Source organism: Fragaria vesca, linkage group LG4 (assembly GCF_000184155.1).
Source record: "Fragaria vesca subsp. vesca linkage group LG4, FraVesHawaii_1.0, whole genome shotgun sequence".
NCBI lineage: Eukaryota > Viridiplantae > Streptophyta > Magnoliopsida > Rosales > Rosaceae > Fragaria > Fragaria vesca.
Window position 1 is genome coordinate 9,825,833 of NC_020494.1, and position 17,540 is coordinate 9,843,372.

The 17,540-nt window shown below is 38.6% G+C and overlaps 4 protein-coding genes across 4 annotated transcripts; 3 read left to right on the plus strand and 1 right to left on the minus strand.

The window, feature by feature from the left end:
• Positions 1-276: 276 nt before the first annotated feature.
• Positions 277-1,293, plus strand: LOC101301191 (dynamin-related protein 4C-like). The gene is made up of 3 exons (XM_004298036.1): positions 277-700; positions 790-1,022; positions 1,111-1,293. The coding sequence occupies exons 1-3, from the start codon at positions 277-279 to the stop codon at positions 1,291-1,293; spliced, it is 840 nt and encodes a 279-aa protein (XP_004298084.1).
• Positions 1,294-4,401: 3,108 nt separating this feature from the next.
• On the minus strand, positions 4,402-5,595 carry LOC101312046. The gene has a single exon (XM_004296722.1). The coding sequence runs from the start codon at positions 5,487-5,489 to the stop codon at positions 4,965-4,967; it is 525 nt and encodes a 174-aa protein (XP_004296770.1). The 5' UTR covers positions 5,490-5,595; the 3' UTR covers positions 4,402-4,964.
• Positions 5,596-11,019: 5,424 nt separating this feature from the next.
• LOC101312338 lies at positions 11,020-13,524 on the plus strand. The gene is made up of 8 exons (XM_004296723.1): positions 11,020-11,356; positions 11,427-11,495; positions 11,578-11,704; positions 11,852-11,950; positions 12,049-12,285; positions 12,578-12,620; positions 13,052-13,130; positions 13,241-13,524. The coding sequence occupies exons 1-8, from the start codon at positions 11,081-11,083 to the stop codon at positions 13,331-13,333; spliced, it is 1,023 nt and encodes a 340-aa protein (XP_004296771.1). The 5' UTR covers positions 11,020-11,080; the 3' UTR covers positions 13,334-13,524.
• Positions 13,525-15,056: 1,532 nt separating this feature from the next.
• LOC101301485 (receptor-like cytosolic serine/threonine-protein kinase RBK2-like) lies at positions 15,057-17,323 on the plus strand. The gene is made up of 8 exons (XM_004298037.1): positions 15,057-15,210; positions 15,312-15,725; positions 15,857-16,108; positions 16,203-16,357; positions 16,442-16,521; positions 16,619-16,754; positions 16,852-17,001; positions 17,138-17,323. The coding sequence occupies exons 1-8, from the start codon at positions 15,057-15,059 to the stop codon at positions 17,321-17,323; spliced, it is 1,527 nt and encodes a 508-aa protein (XP_004298085.1).
• Positions 17,324-17,540: the final 217 nt, after the last annotated feature.

Consider the following 17,540-nt stretch of genomic DNA (forward strand, 5'->3'; position numbering starts at 1 on the left):
TATATATATATATATATATATATATATATATATATATATATTGGTAAAGTTGACCATGGATAAACATGTGCAAACAAAGTAACAATAGATTCAACCAATTTCACTCTATTTGATCATGTGATTACGAGGATTAATTTTGCATCCATTTAGTTTGAGCATGATGACATCGTATCATTTGACATAAGTGTAAATTTCATTTAACATAATTTGAATGATTTAGTCATTTGTTTTTAAACGTGAAAGCAAAAGTAAAGTTGGAGTCATATTGTTGCTCTCATGACAGAACAACATATCAATGTTCAAGAATTTAATTTGCTGCCTGCTGCTATTTCATCTGTTGATGAGGCGCGTGACACTTTCATGCAACTAGTGGCATTGTGCAAAGAATCTCTCAGAAAACTTCTTCTGAGAGGAGAATTTGTTGAGTATCCAGATGACAGGAGTATGCACGGCACTGTAAACCTTGCTATGGAGCTTTATCACTTCAAGGATGCACTTGGCTGCTTCCATCACATCTTTTCCAGGCGTGACATCGAAACTAACTTCCTACAGTCGGTGATCAAGTACTGTACAGGAAAAGCCGGTGATCATGCAGCAGAACTTACAGCGGATCTTACATCAAGTCTAGCTGAGTGGGAACATCGCCTTCATGCTCGGTTTCTGAAATCGTTCTGGTGGCATGTGATCATGGAAGTTACTCGTTCTTTGTTACTAATTCATATATCAAGATATGTTCCTTTCTATATTGATGTTGAATATCTTCTCGAGTTATTGGGAAAAATGATGCAGAGGTCGTTCAGTGGATACAGGAGAATCATGGTGCAGTGAATGTGAATGAGGAGAAACAGCAAGAGAACTTTTCTTCCGAGTATACCAGACTAATGTCCAAATGCAATGATTTCATTTACGGAGTATTTGATGATCCGCACAAGCCTGCTACAATTAATGTGGACGGCATTGGGGAGATTGTGGTTGGAAATCTGAGGAGTTACTCTCGTGATCTACTATCTGAAGCCTTTAGCGTCAGAATGCAACAAATTGCCATTCGCAAGATCCATACAGAATCTTTCATTGAAGGTATAGCTTCTCATTTCCAGTCGTGTATTGCAGACCTACTGGCCGGAGACATACATAGATGTGGAGATTATGCAGATCCTGAAGATGCCAGTTTTTGCTCATTTGTTTGAGGATATGCTTGAGAAATATCCTTTGGCACGCAAGAGTCTTGAAAAGAGAATCAACATTCTCATGAAAGCTAAGGAGATCTGTGAGGGGACCATGGATGATGAGTGATAATGCTAGCTCCTTTTGTAGCCAGCTTCTTTTATTTTCCTCTTGTTCTTTTCCTTTATTTTTCTTATATGCATTCTATTCTGTTCTTGTCCTGGCTAGAGTTATGTTAGGGTGTTTCTGGTGTTCGGACTATAATTATCTGCTTCAAACTAGTTAATTATTTAAGCAGTGCATTTTGCTTTGTTTAAAGATTGTTCTTAAGATCTAGTTGGATTAATTATTCTGATCGGAGAAGTGATTAGAAAGAGAATTAACAAACATGGGGCTGAATGATTTGATCAAGCTAAGAGAAAAAGAGTATCACCCCGTAGCTAGATCATTGGATTACATAATTCCACAAAGCATATTCAAGCCATGTAGGCCAAGATTCTTTCCAATACAATGACAATGACTTCCTTACAGGCAGTACTGCTTTAGTGACAATATGTGCTGCATTGTTTCAATTCTGATGAACTTTCTGCTGCGTAGTTTCATTAAGAACTTGAACTTAATTTCTGCTCTAGTTTGTTGTTTTCATGAATTTAATATGACTGATCTTAAATTCTGAAAATTGCTAATGCATGCTTCAGCTTCATGCGCATTATAGGGAATGATCTAGCAAAAGAGTGAAATGATATGTTTCCATAAATTCATTCTGGTCTGTCCAAAAGATTTGCATCTTAGTGATCCTTAGAATCGTTGATTGACATGCAAACAAAGCATCAATGTTTCCCTTTCACATCCAATTTAGTAACAATACCAAATAGTTGATGATTACTATTCTTCATGTCCCCAATGGTTCCCAGAGTGTGGCAGACCCTTCTCCTTTGGGATTGAGGGTGGGACTTGTTCCCTACTTTGTCTGCCTCCGAGGAGCTAATATCGCCTAATCCTTTATTATTTATAAAAATTAAAAAAAAATGTCCCCAATTTCTTGTTACTGGGAATGTAAGCATCATTTGAATGTCTTAATATGGTCAAGGTTGATATGTAAAGGTGATTCTTATCTCATGTGTAGCTCTAGACACCATCTGTAGCTCTACACACCTAGTCAAGTCTGATTTCTTTCGGTTTTCCCTTGGAAGCCTTGGTAGGCAAGTTTGAAAACCAAACACAATCATTCAATTGGAGAAATGCTACTTGCTCCCACATTTTTGTGAAGGTAAACTTCAGATGTTTTCATTGTATGATCCCACCTTCTGTGATATATGTTCAATGTTTTACAGATGCTGTATGAGTCGAACAATATTACCTCTTTATAGATAGAACAATAAGAACATCATTCACTTTTACATAATTACTAGAGAAAACCAATGGAATTTGAGAAGACTTAACTTCTTTAACCAAAGCATGCAACATGAGGCCGTCCAAATACCCAAGACAATTCAAATTTCAGGGCCAGAATTTAATTTTATGTGTTGGAAACATGAAAGCTTTTCATGCGTGCATGCTTATCTCCTCCTTAAATACTAAGTCACCCTCATGTTATCCACCTACCTTCTTTCAGCTGTGACCCTTTGTGTACTTCAGAAATGGGGAGAAAGAGGAAAAACAAATCATCAAGAAGTTCCAAAGAAAGAAAGACCAGATCAGAAATGGGAGCAGCAAATCAAGATGCAATAGTCCCCCGCCGCAAGGAGGAAGGTATTGAAATCCCAGTCCCAACCAGAGCCAGAGACTTACCTGAAATTGCTAAAAAGATCGATTCCAAGCTCAGTTCTCGCCTCTCGAAACTTAATTTCCTGCCGGCTACTATTTCATCTGTTGATGAGGCAGTTGCCACTTTCATGAAACTGGTGGCATTGTCCAAAGAATGCCAAGGAGATTTGTGAGGGGATCATGGATGCTTATGATGAATGCTTATGATGAGTGATACGATGCTAGTTCCTTACTTCCTTTTGTAGCCAGCTTCTTTTATTTTTCTCTTGTTCTTTTCCTTTCATTTTGCTTATATGCATGCTGTCTGTTCTTTTCTTGGCCAGAGTCATGGTTGGGAGTTTACGGCCGGTGTTAAAACTTTATGTTTCGAAATAGTTGATTAATGTAGCAGTACGTGCACTTTGTTTTGTGTAAAGATTGTTCTTATGATCTAGCTAGATTATTTTGATCGCGAAAGCCATTTGAAAGAGGAACTATCAAACATGGGGTTGAATACCACCCCCTAGATAGATCATTCGATTAAATACTTCCAACAAAAGCATTTTCAAGCCATGGAGGCCAAGATTCTTCCCAATACAACTTCATATAGGCAGTGCTGCTTTAGTGAAAGTACGTGCTATGTTGTTCCAATTCCGATTAACTATCCGCTGTCACGCTGTGTACCATCATCAACAACATGAACATTCTGCTCTACTGACATTGTTTGCATCTCTAGTACTTCATTATGACAGTTGTTTCTGGCTTCGACTAGTTATGTTCAGACTCTAATGCATGCTATCTGCATTAGGGAACGATCTAGCAGAGAGAAATGATTTGTTTCCAACTCTCCATAAACTCGTTCCAGTATTGTTCTTGTTCTTTATCTGTCGAAAGGATTTGCATCCATGACCATTATAACCCCGACTACTAGCTAACTGCCAGTTAAGCCTAATTTGAATGTCTTACCCCGACTTCTAAACACCTATTCTTGTCTGATAGTGGACCTAATGCCAAGACCATTCAGGACCTCATGTCCTAGGTTTGCCATCGCATCGGCTACTGCATTCCCAACCTGAAGGTGATCGATGTCTCTCAAAATAGTTAAAGGTGATCGATGTTTCTCAAGATAGTTGCAGCTCTCCATGGATGAAGTCGGTTAACAACTAGGGTGTCTCTTTCAAACTTGAATTGATTTATAGTTCACCTGAAACTGTAACTTTCAGACTCCTTATGAGTCCCAGTCCTTGACTTGCCAGAAATTCGGTATTCGGTTTGCTAGAAGCCTTAAATCAGTTCGCCAGAAGCCTGCAAATCGGTTTGCCAGAGGCCCAGAAGACAATCAAGGAGTGTACTTTCGTGAGCATCAAGCCAATCGGTAAACAAAACGAGGCAGTAAAGTAGGGATTCCATTAACACATACCATAGTTCTACAGAAAATTAAAGCAAAGCAACAATGAAACAAAGCAAGCATTAGATGTATATAAATTCTGCCCGAACTTTGATATCATCTTCCTTCCTTTAACAAAGTACATATTACATACATAACATAAGTTACCCATCCTCCATAGTTCCCCCAACAGAGCAGAAACCCTTCACATATTCATAATCACATACACTACATAGGTTAAAACTTAAAACCATACCCCAAAGTTTTCCCCAACCCAAACTAACTTCCCAAATATTACAAATCAACCCCCCATTTCCCACTTTTTTCCTTCTTCAACCTCATATTTTCCTCCCGACCTAACCTCCAAATTTACCCATGCACCCCAATTCATCAACAAACCCATACACAAAGCGCTAAGCCAAGTATTACGTAATTACTACCTCACCCTCGTCTTTCTCCCAGATTTCCGGATCAGTCTTGCCGTTTAAAAAAATCGCGGACAAGATCCGACCCGGATACCCGCATAAACAAGACGAGGGTCGCGGACTGTGAGAGATAGAAAGATAATAGATTCACTTATTTTTAGTATCCGAAACCATATTCAGGGCCTTCTTCGGGTCCTCGGGTTCGGATCCTCCCACCGGAATATTGACCTCTGAAACTTACGTCATTCGAGCCGAAGCAAACGCCTCAGGTCTCGGGTGGCCGAGTCGTCAAAACTCCTCGACGCCTGCTTCTTCTTTGTCGAGAACGACGGCAACGGCAGCGAGCTCGGCTCCGGCGACATCGCAAAAGCCGATCCGGCATACATGTCGATCACCGGAGTCCTCAAATCCACAATCCTCACCTCCTTCGGCACCACAGTCGACCCCGGCCCCAGCCTCTCCAACCTTCCATCGCTCGCCGCCTTTTTCATCCGGCTCAGCGGCTCCCCCCGCCTCAAAATCGTCACCTTCTCCGCCTTCATCAAATCATCCGAGCTCGACTGGCCAGACCTCTTCGAGACCAGCGCCGCCGGCTCCGGCCTGCGCTGCTCGGCCCGCACTGCCGGCTTTCCAGATCTACGTTGCTGCTGCACAGGAATGGGCCCATTTCTGTAATAGTTATTATAACTGCTCGGCCGTGAAAACGCCGGAGAGACTCTGATTCTCTCGACCAGACAATCCTGCGGTCTTAAAATCTCGGTCCCCATAAGTATAACAAACCTAGAAAATCACCAAACTAGATATGAAGAAGAAACAAAGAAGGAAAAAGCTCTAGATTTTTTCTTTTTTTCTTTTTGTGGCCCTCTTCTTCTTCTGGGGAGGAAGAAGGAGGTTGTTTTTGTTTCTTTCCTCTCTGCTTCTCCGCTCTGCTGGAATCTTATCGGTTTGTGGTGTTTGTGAGAGAAAAATGGGGGTATATATAGGGCGGGTTAGGTGGCGCGTGGGGTTTACGTGAGTGTGCCACGTAATGATTATTCAAAAGAAGGAGGACTGGGTCTTTGACCCGCTCGGTCTGTTCGGATTTGACGGGGACCGTTTCGGTGACTTGGGTCCGTTATGTGTAACGGCGTTTTGGGGGAAAAGGGACGGTTGCTTTGGTTTGTTTGGACTTTGGAGTCTTGGAAACTGGAAAGGTAGTTGTGAATTGTGATTAATTGTTTTTTATTTTTAATTTAAAGCTGTTAAATTAGGTTTTGTGGATTCCTAAAAAAGGTTTTGTGGATTGTCTTTGGGAAGCTGGGAAAGTGGGAAGGGACTAGGAAATTATTTTTTTTTTTTGAAGGACTAGGAAATTAGTTGAAGAGGCAATTTTTAGCCTACCGGCCGGTAAACGTCTCCATGACAAAGGTCATCCTTCCACTATTGAAGTTTTTGGTAGAAAATCTATCTAAACGTGAGAGGCACAACTAAAGACTATATTAGGGACAAAAATGGAGAGTCAAAATTGAAATTAGATAGGATAAAACTGAAAACTAATTTTCTTGTAGAGTTGTAGTGTATCTAAATCGTACTTTCCTGTTTTAAGTAGGATAAATATGTGAATCTTCTTTTTATGTATGGAACTCAAGAGCAATGTGTTAATGTAATTGGTTAGAGTTAATACTGTTAGTAAATTGGTTGATTGATGCATATGTAAGAACCGGTCTACATAGCTTGTCATTTGCTGACATTGGAATTTCTTCAAGCGTTGATCGACCTCTATTTTCCAATTCCTTCTTTCATTTCCGTCTTTGCAATGCTATCTTAGGGTTTTCTATTTTATTTTTAGGCGAACGCATTTGAATTTAGATCAAACCATATTGGTTGGCGAAATTACTTTCTTACTTCTTGATTTTTTTTTCTCTTGGCCGGTGGGTGAAGCCATGAACGAGAAATATTTAGAAGTACCTTTTGTATTATACGGGCTTGTAATAGTTGTTGTTGACACTAAATTTAGCTTCAACTAAAATGACAATAGACGTAACAATTTGTGCGGAGTATGCAACATATGCATGTTACTTAAGCTGACTGATAAAACTTTACAAACCTGAGAAAGGTTAATTATCAGCATAATACAACAATAGCACCAGCAGACTATTGAACAACGATTTTTGGGGTGAAGAAATAGTATCTTTATTGTTAGATTTAAATTTAATTTAGCTAAATTCTTCTAGTACAATCACGTAAAAGTTAGAAATTAGCAAAAACAAAATAAAATTGTTCTACAAAAGCAACAATAGCAGCAATACAATTTGTTTACCAACGGTAGAGATAGGTAGAGGATTTGCATATATCAAAGTACATTCGTTTTTATTTTAAGGAAAATTATAGAAACAGTACATCTTAAGGTTTCTTAACCTTTTGAAATAACAAATCAGTATATGTACTAACAAACATAACATCATTTTTGTACATGCCGTTAAGTTTTCTGTAACGGGGTCAAATACATGAGGGTGAAAGGGTATTTTGACACCATAATTTATCCTTACCTTATATTCTATAATTTTGAATTAAAATAAGAAAGACATTTAATTGGGAAAAAAAAAAAAAGCCTCTTACATATTTCTCCAAATCAATTTGTGTCCTCTCATCGAAAAAAAATAAAAATCAATTTGTGTCCTCCTTCTAGATCAATATGACACTTAACATGCTACTTAACGGAAAACTTAACGTCATGTACAAAAATTATGTCAAATTTGTTAGTTCATGTACTAATGTGCTATTTCAGAAACTTAAGAAACCTAAATTGTCAGTAGCGTAAAATTGATGTATTGTTCTGAAAAATTTTCCATTATTTTAAGAAGTTAGCTGCATTGTTTTATTCTATTAATTTTGATATAGAATCAAAATTGTCCCTCCAAATAATTCATAAAAAGGAATTTAAACAAGAACAACAATTGCTAATATAAAAAAGGTGGGCGGTCCAGAAATATAGATAAAAAGAAGATTTAGTATGCTTCACTTGTCATTGTTCATGTATGATTATTAATATAAAGCATAAACCCCCACTAACATGCACTTAGCTCCAAACACTTGGATCATCAAAGGTAGTCTTTCTTTTCTAAAGTGATAAATAATTCAAGATGACTGTGTATTACAATAAAGAAAAGCTTCAAAATCAGACTTGTACCCTCTCTATCTTTTCTTCTTGTATAGATTATGATGAAAATGTTCATTGGTTTGGTCAAAGAATCCAACCCATTGAACCCAACTCAGTCCTGCTGCTCCAAATGAGACATGTAAAACCAATCCTATGCTTGTTTACTACAAAATAATCCATGTAATACGAAGATAACACATTATATATAAGTAATCTTGGGCTCTTAGCTAGCAAATCTTTAGGTTAGATTCGTGATCATAGCTCTTAGTTTCAGTGCCTTCCAACCCAAATCCCATTAACCAGCTAGCTGCATCAAATCTTCTTTAATCACTCTTTTCCTCATGTAAAAGAAAAAGATGGGAAGCTTTAGGGCTTCAAATGAACACCCTTTTTCATATATACAGAGAAGTGAAGTGCAAGGAAGCAATCATGCTATCTTGTCTTAGGTCTACATTTACATAGTGGAGACATCTTTCCAGAAAATTGAAAGAAAGAAGAGAAAAGAAAAGAATGCAAATTAAAGCTACCTGCAATTTACCTGAAGAAGATCATCATGGAACACTGTCATGGAATGCTGAGCTCATCAGCTTTTTCGAGAGAGAGGTTGATTTGGTCAGAATCTTACTACTACTACTCGATCAATTAACTTGGTTTCTGTAAATTGTTGACCTACCTGCTGCATGATTGTCCGGCCGGCCAAACATGTCGGCGATATTATTAATTTACAGAGACTGAGTACGTATATACGAGTCATGATCACCCAGTAGTTATATCTGATTATACGAATGCTTCGTGCAGCTTCCTTCCTTTATAATAATTCCATGAACGAGTGAATGTCGACCAATTGAGCAATGACTAAGTTGTTGGCTCTGAGTGTGTGTGAAGATCGACTTGAATAGTTTTCCGAAAGGGTAGGCCGTTGGATTTGATGATGCAGTGATGGGTAACTAGGACGTCAAAAGTGGCTGGCCATGCCAATAAGGACCAAGTGCGTGCTTAATGTGCTTGTTTCATCTTTCTATTAAAGGAGTACTGGCTTCATCTCTAGCCTCTCTAAATCTTTCATACCATTTTCATGTCTAAATTCATTTCTGGTGCATCACTGCATGTGCTGATTCTTAAGAATTGCTTCACAAGGAGATCGAAAGGAAGGCAAAAGAAAGAAGGAAAGGCAATATGCTCAACTCTCAACCCCATAGTTTATAGGTTATCTTTTGGTTTGATTCTTTATTACCAAAACGACTCAATATATATCGTAACAACCAAATATTTTTGACATGAAAAGCTGATATTTGGTGATCGAAATCAATAAGTATTAATTGAAATATAAATTAATATAATTTTTTATTTTCATCAAAGTAGGGTGTAGGGGAGGAACACAATACACACAATAACTCGCCTTATGCAAGACACGAACTCTAAGAGCCCTAAAACCTTACCTAATGTTGCATTTTATAGCAATCGATCCTAGTAACCATAACACTATTACGGAGGGGTTCGAGCAAGGTTTAAACCCAAACAAGATCTCATGTTGAAATCTAAAAACCTCTGGATTCTAAATGTTGTCCTGCATGCAAATGAATCACTGCCTAGGAACAAAAGTTAGGGCCAAGGAATATTAATTACATACGAATTTCATCATCGTTACGCATCCATATATTATGATAGGAGTATTGAGTAACCACTAACCGAGCCTTGAACCCTGATTCAAGGGATTCACGTGAGTGCACTTTGTTTTACTATGGTAATTTCTTATCTAAATTCACATCTTGACATTAAATCCGTGGTTACATAAAGTCTCATATATATATATATATATATATATATTCGTATATCTTAAATACAAAATCTCCTTCAATACGATATATTAACACTTTGAGCATGCGCGCTTTATTCTATTCACTCTTTCAGAACTTGAATATATACCATACTTTAAGTTGACACACATCGTTTTGCTAAACATTGAAACATCTCCTTCAATACGATATATTAATACTTTGAGCATGCACGCTTTATTCTATTCACTATTTCAAAAGTTGAATATATACCAACTCAAATGCTTAGCAAAACGGTGTGTGCCAACTAAGCAAGGAAGAAAAAATCGATAATTTCGTCGATATTTTCGTTTTTCTCATGTCCCGATATATCTTTCACCCCCAATGATTTTTCGTCTGATATTTTTGATATTTTGCCGAAATATTCAAAACCTCACTTGGCTACTTTGCTCCCAAACGATTTAGCCAACAGTGCTAAGCGAGCTTATGATGTTTGTATGCTTCTTTATAATATATGTTTCTTTCGAATCTGAAAACTTTGATGGAAATTAATAACCGACTTGCTATTCCTTATTTTTTTCCTACACTTTCCATATGAAATGCATGTATCATATACATATATAAGGTATGATATCACTTTCCATCGATGGTCTAGCCTTTTTTTTAGTTTCAAGCCATAAAAATAAATTAGATTTTAAAATTGAAGTAAATTTTTAAGATTTATCAACGATTTAGCATTTACTTATTCACCTTAAATTACTAGAACTCATTATAGATTAATGTTTAGTCAAGGTTTTCTTTTCAAATATAGTAGATAATTGACAAAACAAACATCTCTAAAAGTTTTATTGAAAATTTCCTTGTTCTTTTTCAAATTTCCATCATTTTTCTTATTTTTTTTACTATAATCGATATTTTTCCGAAATTTCTGTTGAAATTTCCATATTTTGGAAGGTCAAAATTTCCGTAATCACCGAAATTTTCTTCCTTGCAACTAAGCATATATATAGTTATGTAAGTGTTACATGGAACACCATCACATAGGACATATCCAACCATACTAGTTGCTCTTCCTCTATAATTCCAGATAGTGATGTCCATCCCCCAAATTCTATAGGCATCATATGGCCCCTGGTCCTTGCATATATATTCAATTGGATGTAGCCCCTCAACTCTGTTCCATCCACAGGTTTCTTCTTCCTCTCGTCACCACACAAGTACATCATGAAAAACCAGCTTCACCCTCATCCATACCTTCACCACATATTTCCCCCCAAAAAATCAAAACAAGAAAATGCTGCTCTCCTTTCCTTTGTAGGACATGTACATGTCCCTGTGGAAATGGTTATCAAGTAATTAAAAAAAGAAAGAGAAAAACGAAAAAAGAAATTAAGAAAAGAAAAGGAAAAAAGAAGGAAAGAGAGAGAGAGAGAGAGAGAGGATAATGCTGGCGAGGGAATCGAGTTCGAACTTCGACCTTCCCGAGGAAGTGCTGCAAGTTCTGCCGCCCGATCCTTTCGAGCAGCTCGATGTGGCTCGCAAGATCACCTCCCTCGCCCTCTCGATACGTGTCTCCGCCCTCGAGTCCGACTGCGACGCCCTCCGCTCCCAGCTCGCCGACAAGGACCTCCTCATCGCCGACCTCCGCTCCCAGCTCCACTCCCTCGACTCCTCCCTCTCCGACACCGCCGACAAGCTCGCCCTCGCCGAGCAACAAAAGGTCCGACCCGGCCCGGTTCAACTCCAATTTCCCTCTGATTAGGCGTTGACTTATGGTTGACTTTGTGCAGGAGGAGTTGGTGAAGGAGAAGAACTACCTGTCCAACACTGTGAGGAAGCTCAACAGAGATGTCTCCAAGGTAAAGCTCTTCAATTGTGAAATTGGCAAAACCGGCGCCGTTTTTGTGTACTGAGGTGGATTTGTGTGGGTGTGATTGGCAGCTGGAGGTGTTCAGGAAGACGCTGATGCGTTCGCTGCAGGAGGAGGACGACACCGGAGCTGCTGCTTCCGAAGTGGTTGCTAAGCCGACGGAGCTATCCGATGATAGCTTATCTTCTGCACCTCCAGGTCTGCTAATCCTTAGTTGTGTACATTTCCATTTTCATTTTCTGAGGCTTAATACATTTCGAGATATTGATTGGTGCGGAAGTTAGTTTAATTGGTTGTTTGATTTATAAGTGTGAAACGAAACCATAATTTGTCTTGCGATTTCAGAGCATGATGCTACATTACCACCGCCTTCGAGGACATCTTCAATCCAGAGCCAGGTCTCTGAAACCGGAAGCACATATACTGATGATCGTGACACAAATGGTACACTATTTGCTTGCATTGTGCCATTGCTACTTTCAACTTGCTGTGTTCACTTTAATGTTGTATGTAATTCTTGATTCTTGTTGTTGTGATGGCAGCCACGAGGGCTCCTCGCATATCTCCGGGGCTCCTGTTAGCGTCACAAACTAGCACACCGCGGCTTACTCCTCCTGGTTCTCCTCCTGTCTATTCTGCATCCACATCCCCAACGAGGACTTCAAAGCCTGTGTCCCCAAGGCGGCATTCCATTTCATTTGCTACCTCAAGAGGCATGTTTGATGATAGATCTTCAGCACCATCAAGCCATCACGGTTCAATGTCAGGCTCTGAATATGGTTAGTTCCAAAAACTTTTTGTAGATAAAGTCTGTTGACAGTTTCATTGATGATTCACATGCAAATTAGGATGTGGTTCTCTGCTAGATTGTAAAAGGTTTGGCCACTAACCAGTTTGAAACCTTTGGTACTGCTTGAGCTATACTAAAAAGTAGCTAACACTCTTTCAGATGTAGAGTTGATTAATATTGCAACTGTCCTTATGAAAACTATCCTTACTTGACTACTATTGCTTATGATTCTGCCTATTGTAGGTTTTAATGCCGTTTATTCTCTTCTTAATCTGTTTCAGGAAGGACTCGAGTGGATGGGAAAGAATTTTTCCGCCAAGTCAGGTAAAGACATTGTTTACGTTTGATCATCAAGTCTGGCAGAACAAATATATGATAGATTACTTTACATACTACTAAACCATGTGTTTCTGAGTATGTAAAATTGTGTGCTCTTCCAAAGTAACCCATATGGCTAGTAGAGTTTGTATCATATTCAATTCAATTGAACTAGGTTCACTATGCATTCACTAGTTCACTTGAGCTCTCCCCATTTTCTTATAACTAATTGTTATGGTAACAAGTACTGATTTTATTTTGAATACCAATAAATGAAGCAGCATAGGAACAGAGATTCCTGCTGTTGTGTTCTTTCAAGTGACAAATTAGTCTCTTGAATAGTCATCTGTTCAGTCTTTCTTCCTTTTATTGCCATCAAAAGTCATCTCGCATATGGTGCGTTAATAAGTCTCACATTGTTCTGTCGTTTCCCTCAGGAGTCGTTTGTCTTATGAGCAGTTTGGTGCATTTCTGGCAAATGTTAAAGAACTAAATGCCCACAAGCAAACAAAAGAGGTATATGCTCCCTACCTCTCTATCTTTCGTGTGTAGTTATTCTTGAACACTTGATTCAGTGACTGTTGTTCGACTGTTACTCATCTACATGTATAACTGGAACATTTCAGGAGACTCTGCATAAAGCTGATGAGATATTTGGCCCAGATAATAAGGATCTATATGCCATATTTGAAGGATTGATCAGTCGCAATATCCATTGAATTTTCTTGGCAATTGAAGTCTGTAAGCTGTCAGTTTCACCATTTCCATCTGTTTTTGATGTATATTAATCACAAGTCTCTACAAAAACCAATTCTTTGAACTCCTTTAACCGTATGATCAAGTAGTAACTTTGCGAGAATGATGGCAAATGACTTGTTCTAACTTCTTAAGGCTTGTGAATGGAGGCTAGGTAACACAACACCATAAATGTGTTGTATGTTGAAGACGTTACTTCACCTGCTCCAAACTTAGAAAAAATGTGGACATTACAACCTCGAGTTCATGTTAGTTGCTTCATAGCTTCATAGTTTCATAGTCCATGTCTAATACAACTTTAAGGAAGGCTTTTAGTAATGCCCTTGTGGGCAATTGAGTCTAATATCGTTTTCACATAAAACTGACAGTAATGGTTGAATTTATACTAGTAAGATTCTAGTTAGAACCTATTGTTTAGGATGAGGATTATATATGACACTATTTTTAGTCCTTTTCACTTTAGCAAAGTATTGTTTAGGATGACGATACTTTTATTGATTCAGGTGTTTAGAAGCTAATTTTAGAGCGTCATTATCGTTACGTAAATGTTCATATCACACGGCTTTACTTGGTCAGTTGGCCACTTCATTCATTATTGTTACATAATGTTCGTTTTCGCCGTCACCCACTCCACCCTATTCAGGTTGGTGCATATTTCGCGGCCACCTAGTCCATCCTTGTACGGAATTGGGGTGGGCAAACTAAAGGTGGGCGGTTAATTTGCTTCCATTTTAGCTTGTTCATGTTGGTATAAATGTTATTTTGAAAAAGAAGTGATGACTTAACTAAACCATGGGATTTTCTAACCTAAACGTTTTGAGACCGTTTCTTGTCAATTCCACGCATCAAGAACCAGAAAGACGTGTACAGTTTACAAAATGAGATGGAATGAGTTGAGCTGCATCAGCAATATAACCATATACGTGCTTGCTTGAAAGCCAAGGTTGTGCATGAACATTCTAAAAATTACCCATTTTGTGTCAAAAGTGACGACGAAGCCCGATTTTCGAGCATGGATATTCGTTGGATTTTCCAAAAATATTGGAGTATTTAGACAACAAGACAGGAAAACGATGCCAACCACTGCTTTGAGTTTCCCTCTCTTTGGCTGCCTGTCATTTCCTTGGCCAGCTTCTGGAACCTCCTCTTTGGTTTGGCAGCCTTTGAGAAAGAAAGAAAAAAAATTTATGGAAGATGCCCTACAATCTGATCCCCAAACTTCTTCATGGTAATCGCCTCCGTGCCTGCTCTTCAGTTCATCACTTCCGGGTTTGCGGCTTTTGTCTCCAAGCAGTATGTATTCTCTCTGGTTTTTCATGCATTGTGATGTTTTGGTTTTTGCTGCATTTTGGTTTTCTTTGCTGTGTTACAATGTCGTTTTCGGTGTTGTCTTTCTTTCGGATTTTCTGGTTTGCTTGATTTCCCTTGCTGCTCAAGAGATGATGTTTCAATGGTGCATCTGTAATCTGTACACAAATCTTTTGTTTGATTGTCTGTATTCTGAGATATTTTTTCCATGTGCCATATATTGTTTTTGGCATCTTTCTTCATTGTTTCCCCCACTTGAGTGGTCGGTAGTAGTACTACTCACTATCCTGGTAGGTCTGTATTTGCTCATGGGGGCTTAGGTTGTGTTGAGTTTTGTCATATTTTTCGGTTTCCTTGCTGACAAGAGGCTTGCATTGAATGGGCAGCAATGGTTCGCGTGACGTCCCCAAAGAAAATCAAGAAGGGCAGGCAGCTCCTACCACACCTGCACCAGCTGTTCCTTATTCGCCGGCTCCTAGTCCTGGTACTAGAAGATCAAGAGCCGGATTCTCTGACTCATTTTCAACCCATGGTAACAACTTCATTTCTTTTCCTTGTGTAACTTGGAATTGTTAGTATTGGTAATGGTGCATATATGTAGTGGTACTTATGTTGGGAATTTATCATGGTTAGATTTGAATTCATTGAATTTGGAAGAGACAGTCATAGATGACTGTTCTCCTCGACAATTTCAAGTGAATGACTGCCCAACAATCTTGGAATCTGAAGCGTCATCTCCCAAGGCAAGCACTTCAGAGTTGGATGGAAGAGGCGGTGTTTCAGACTTGGAAGGAAAACTCAACAGCCCCTTTCGTGGTTTCTTCAGAATGTTGAGAAAAGGACCCCAAACCTTCCCTCAGATGAAGAATGCTGCAAAACCAAAACTCACAAGACGGAAAAGTAAACGAATAAGAGAAGACTTCATTCCACAACTCAACACTCCCGGTCTGAGGCCTAGTTTGGATACTGAACTGCACTGCTTCAAATCTTCCTGGAAGAATTACTCACTCTCAGAGCTAGAAGCTGCAACCAACAAATTTGACATTGGTCTGTACACTTAACTTTTCAGAGAACTCACATAACATTTTCTTAGCTAGCTACTTTGATGGTATTCAAAAAGATTATGCTCTTTTTGCAAAAGGATTCTCATAACGTGTTTTCTCTTTTCTTTTGTAAAGAAAACTTGATTGGGGAGGGAGGCTATGCTGAAGTTTACAAGGGAACATTGGAAGATGGACAATTTGTTGCAATCAAACGTCTGATTAGAGGTAACCCAGAAGAAATGACAGCAGACTTCTTATCTGAGCTTGGTGTTATAGTTCATGTTGACCACCCCAACATAGCAAAAGTGATTGGGTATGGGGTTGAAGGAGGGATGCACCTTGTTCTTGATTTGTCTCCTCATGGGAGCCTTTCATCTATACTTTATGGTTGGTATATATACCATTATGCATCCTTTACATCTTAAATTCCTCTCAATTTCACTGACATTTCAATTATCGGTTTTGCTTCAAACACTTCTAGGACCAAGAGAGATACTAAATTGGGGCATCAGATATAAAGTAGCTTTAGGGACTGCTAAGGGCCTTGTGTATCTTCATGAGGGGTGCCAGAGAAGAATTATCCACAAAGATATTAAGGCTTCTAATATATTGCTTGCAGAGGATTTTGAGCCTCAGGTAAGTCTCTATCAGTAGATTTTTCTTCTGAATGAAAAGCTGTTTTTCAGATAGTTCAAAGCTTTACTACTTCTCTGTGGTCAGATATCTGATTTTGGGCTTGCAAAGTGGCTACCAGATCAATGGACTCACCACATTGTATCAAAATTTGAAGGCACATTTGGGTTAGTTAATCTAAAAATTTACCATTTTGGTTTTACTAAAGTTCTTTTATATTTGTTAAGATATCTTGACAAAATTCAACTCCTCCAACCATTACAGCTACCTTCCCCCTGAGTTCTTCATGCATGGCATAGTAGATGAAAAAACTGATGTCTACGCATACGGAGTACTTATATTAGAGCTCATCACTGGCCGGCAAGCTTTGGATAGCTCACATAAAAGCCTTGTCATGTGGGTATGCTTGCTTCTGCATCACCCTGGTTTCCTAGTACTTAGTAGTAGTAGTGAAATATTGTTGAAAATTTCAATCTGTTTTGAATCTAACTTTTCAGGCCAAACCTTTGCTCATGAAAAATAATATCAAAGAGCTAGCTGATCCAAGCCTTGCTGATGGCTATGATGTGGAACAAATGAAATGTCTTGCCTCAATAGCTTCGTTGTGTGTACAGCAGTCTTCAGTGAATCGACCACAAATGAGACAGGCACGTATTCTTCTTTTTATTTAGTAACGACTGTTATCGAATTCATGAATTTTCGATTTCAATATGATGACTTGAGTCACTTAACACTTAACGGTCAAATAGAGACAATGCTAATATGAAATTAAATCTACCACAGATTGTCCAGATATTAGAAGGTGATCAAGAGAGTTTGGATCTTGTAAAGAAACGGCAAAAGTCTAAAAAACTCCAGAGGACATATTCTGAGGAGCTCTTAGATGCAGATGAGTACAACTCCACCAAGTATTTAACTGATATGGATAAGCATCTGGAATTTATTTTAGGCCCCAGTACTGAGGTGTGAATTTTTCTGTTGAAGAATCGATGGGAGAGTATAATTTGAATCCAAAATGCAGAAACTAAACAGTTTGGAAACAGGATAACATGTTAACATGCAAGACAATGTTATGTAAGCATTGTAAATTTGTAATTACTTGTAATGAAAGTAACTGGATGAAAAGAAGGGATGGTGATCGATCGAGCGACATATTGACAAATGACAAACATAGGGATGCAATTTT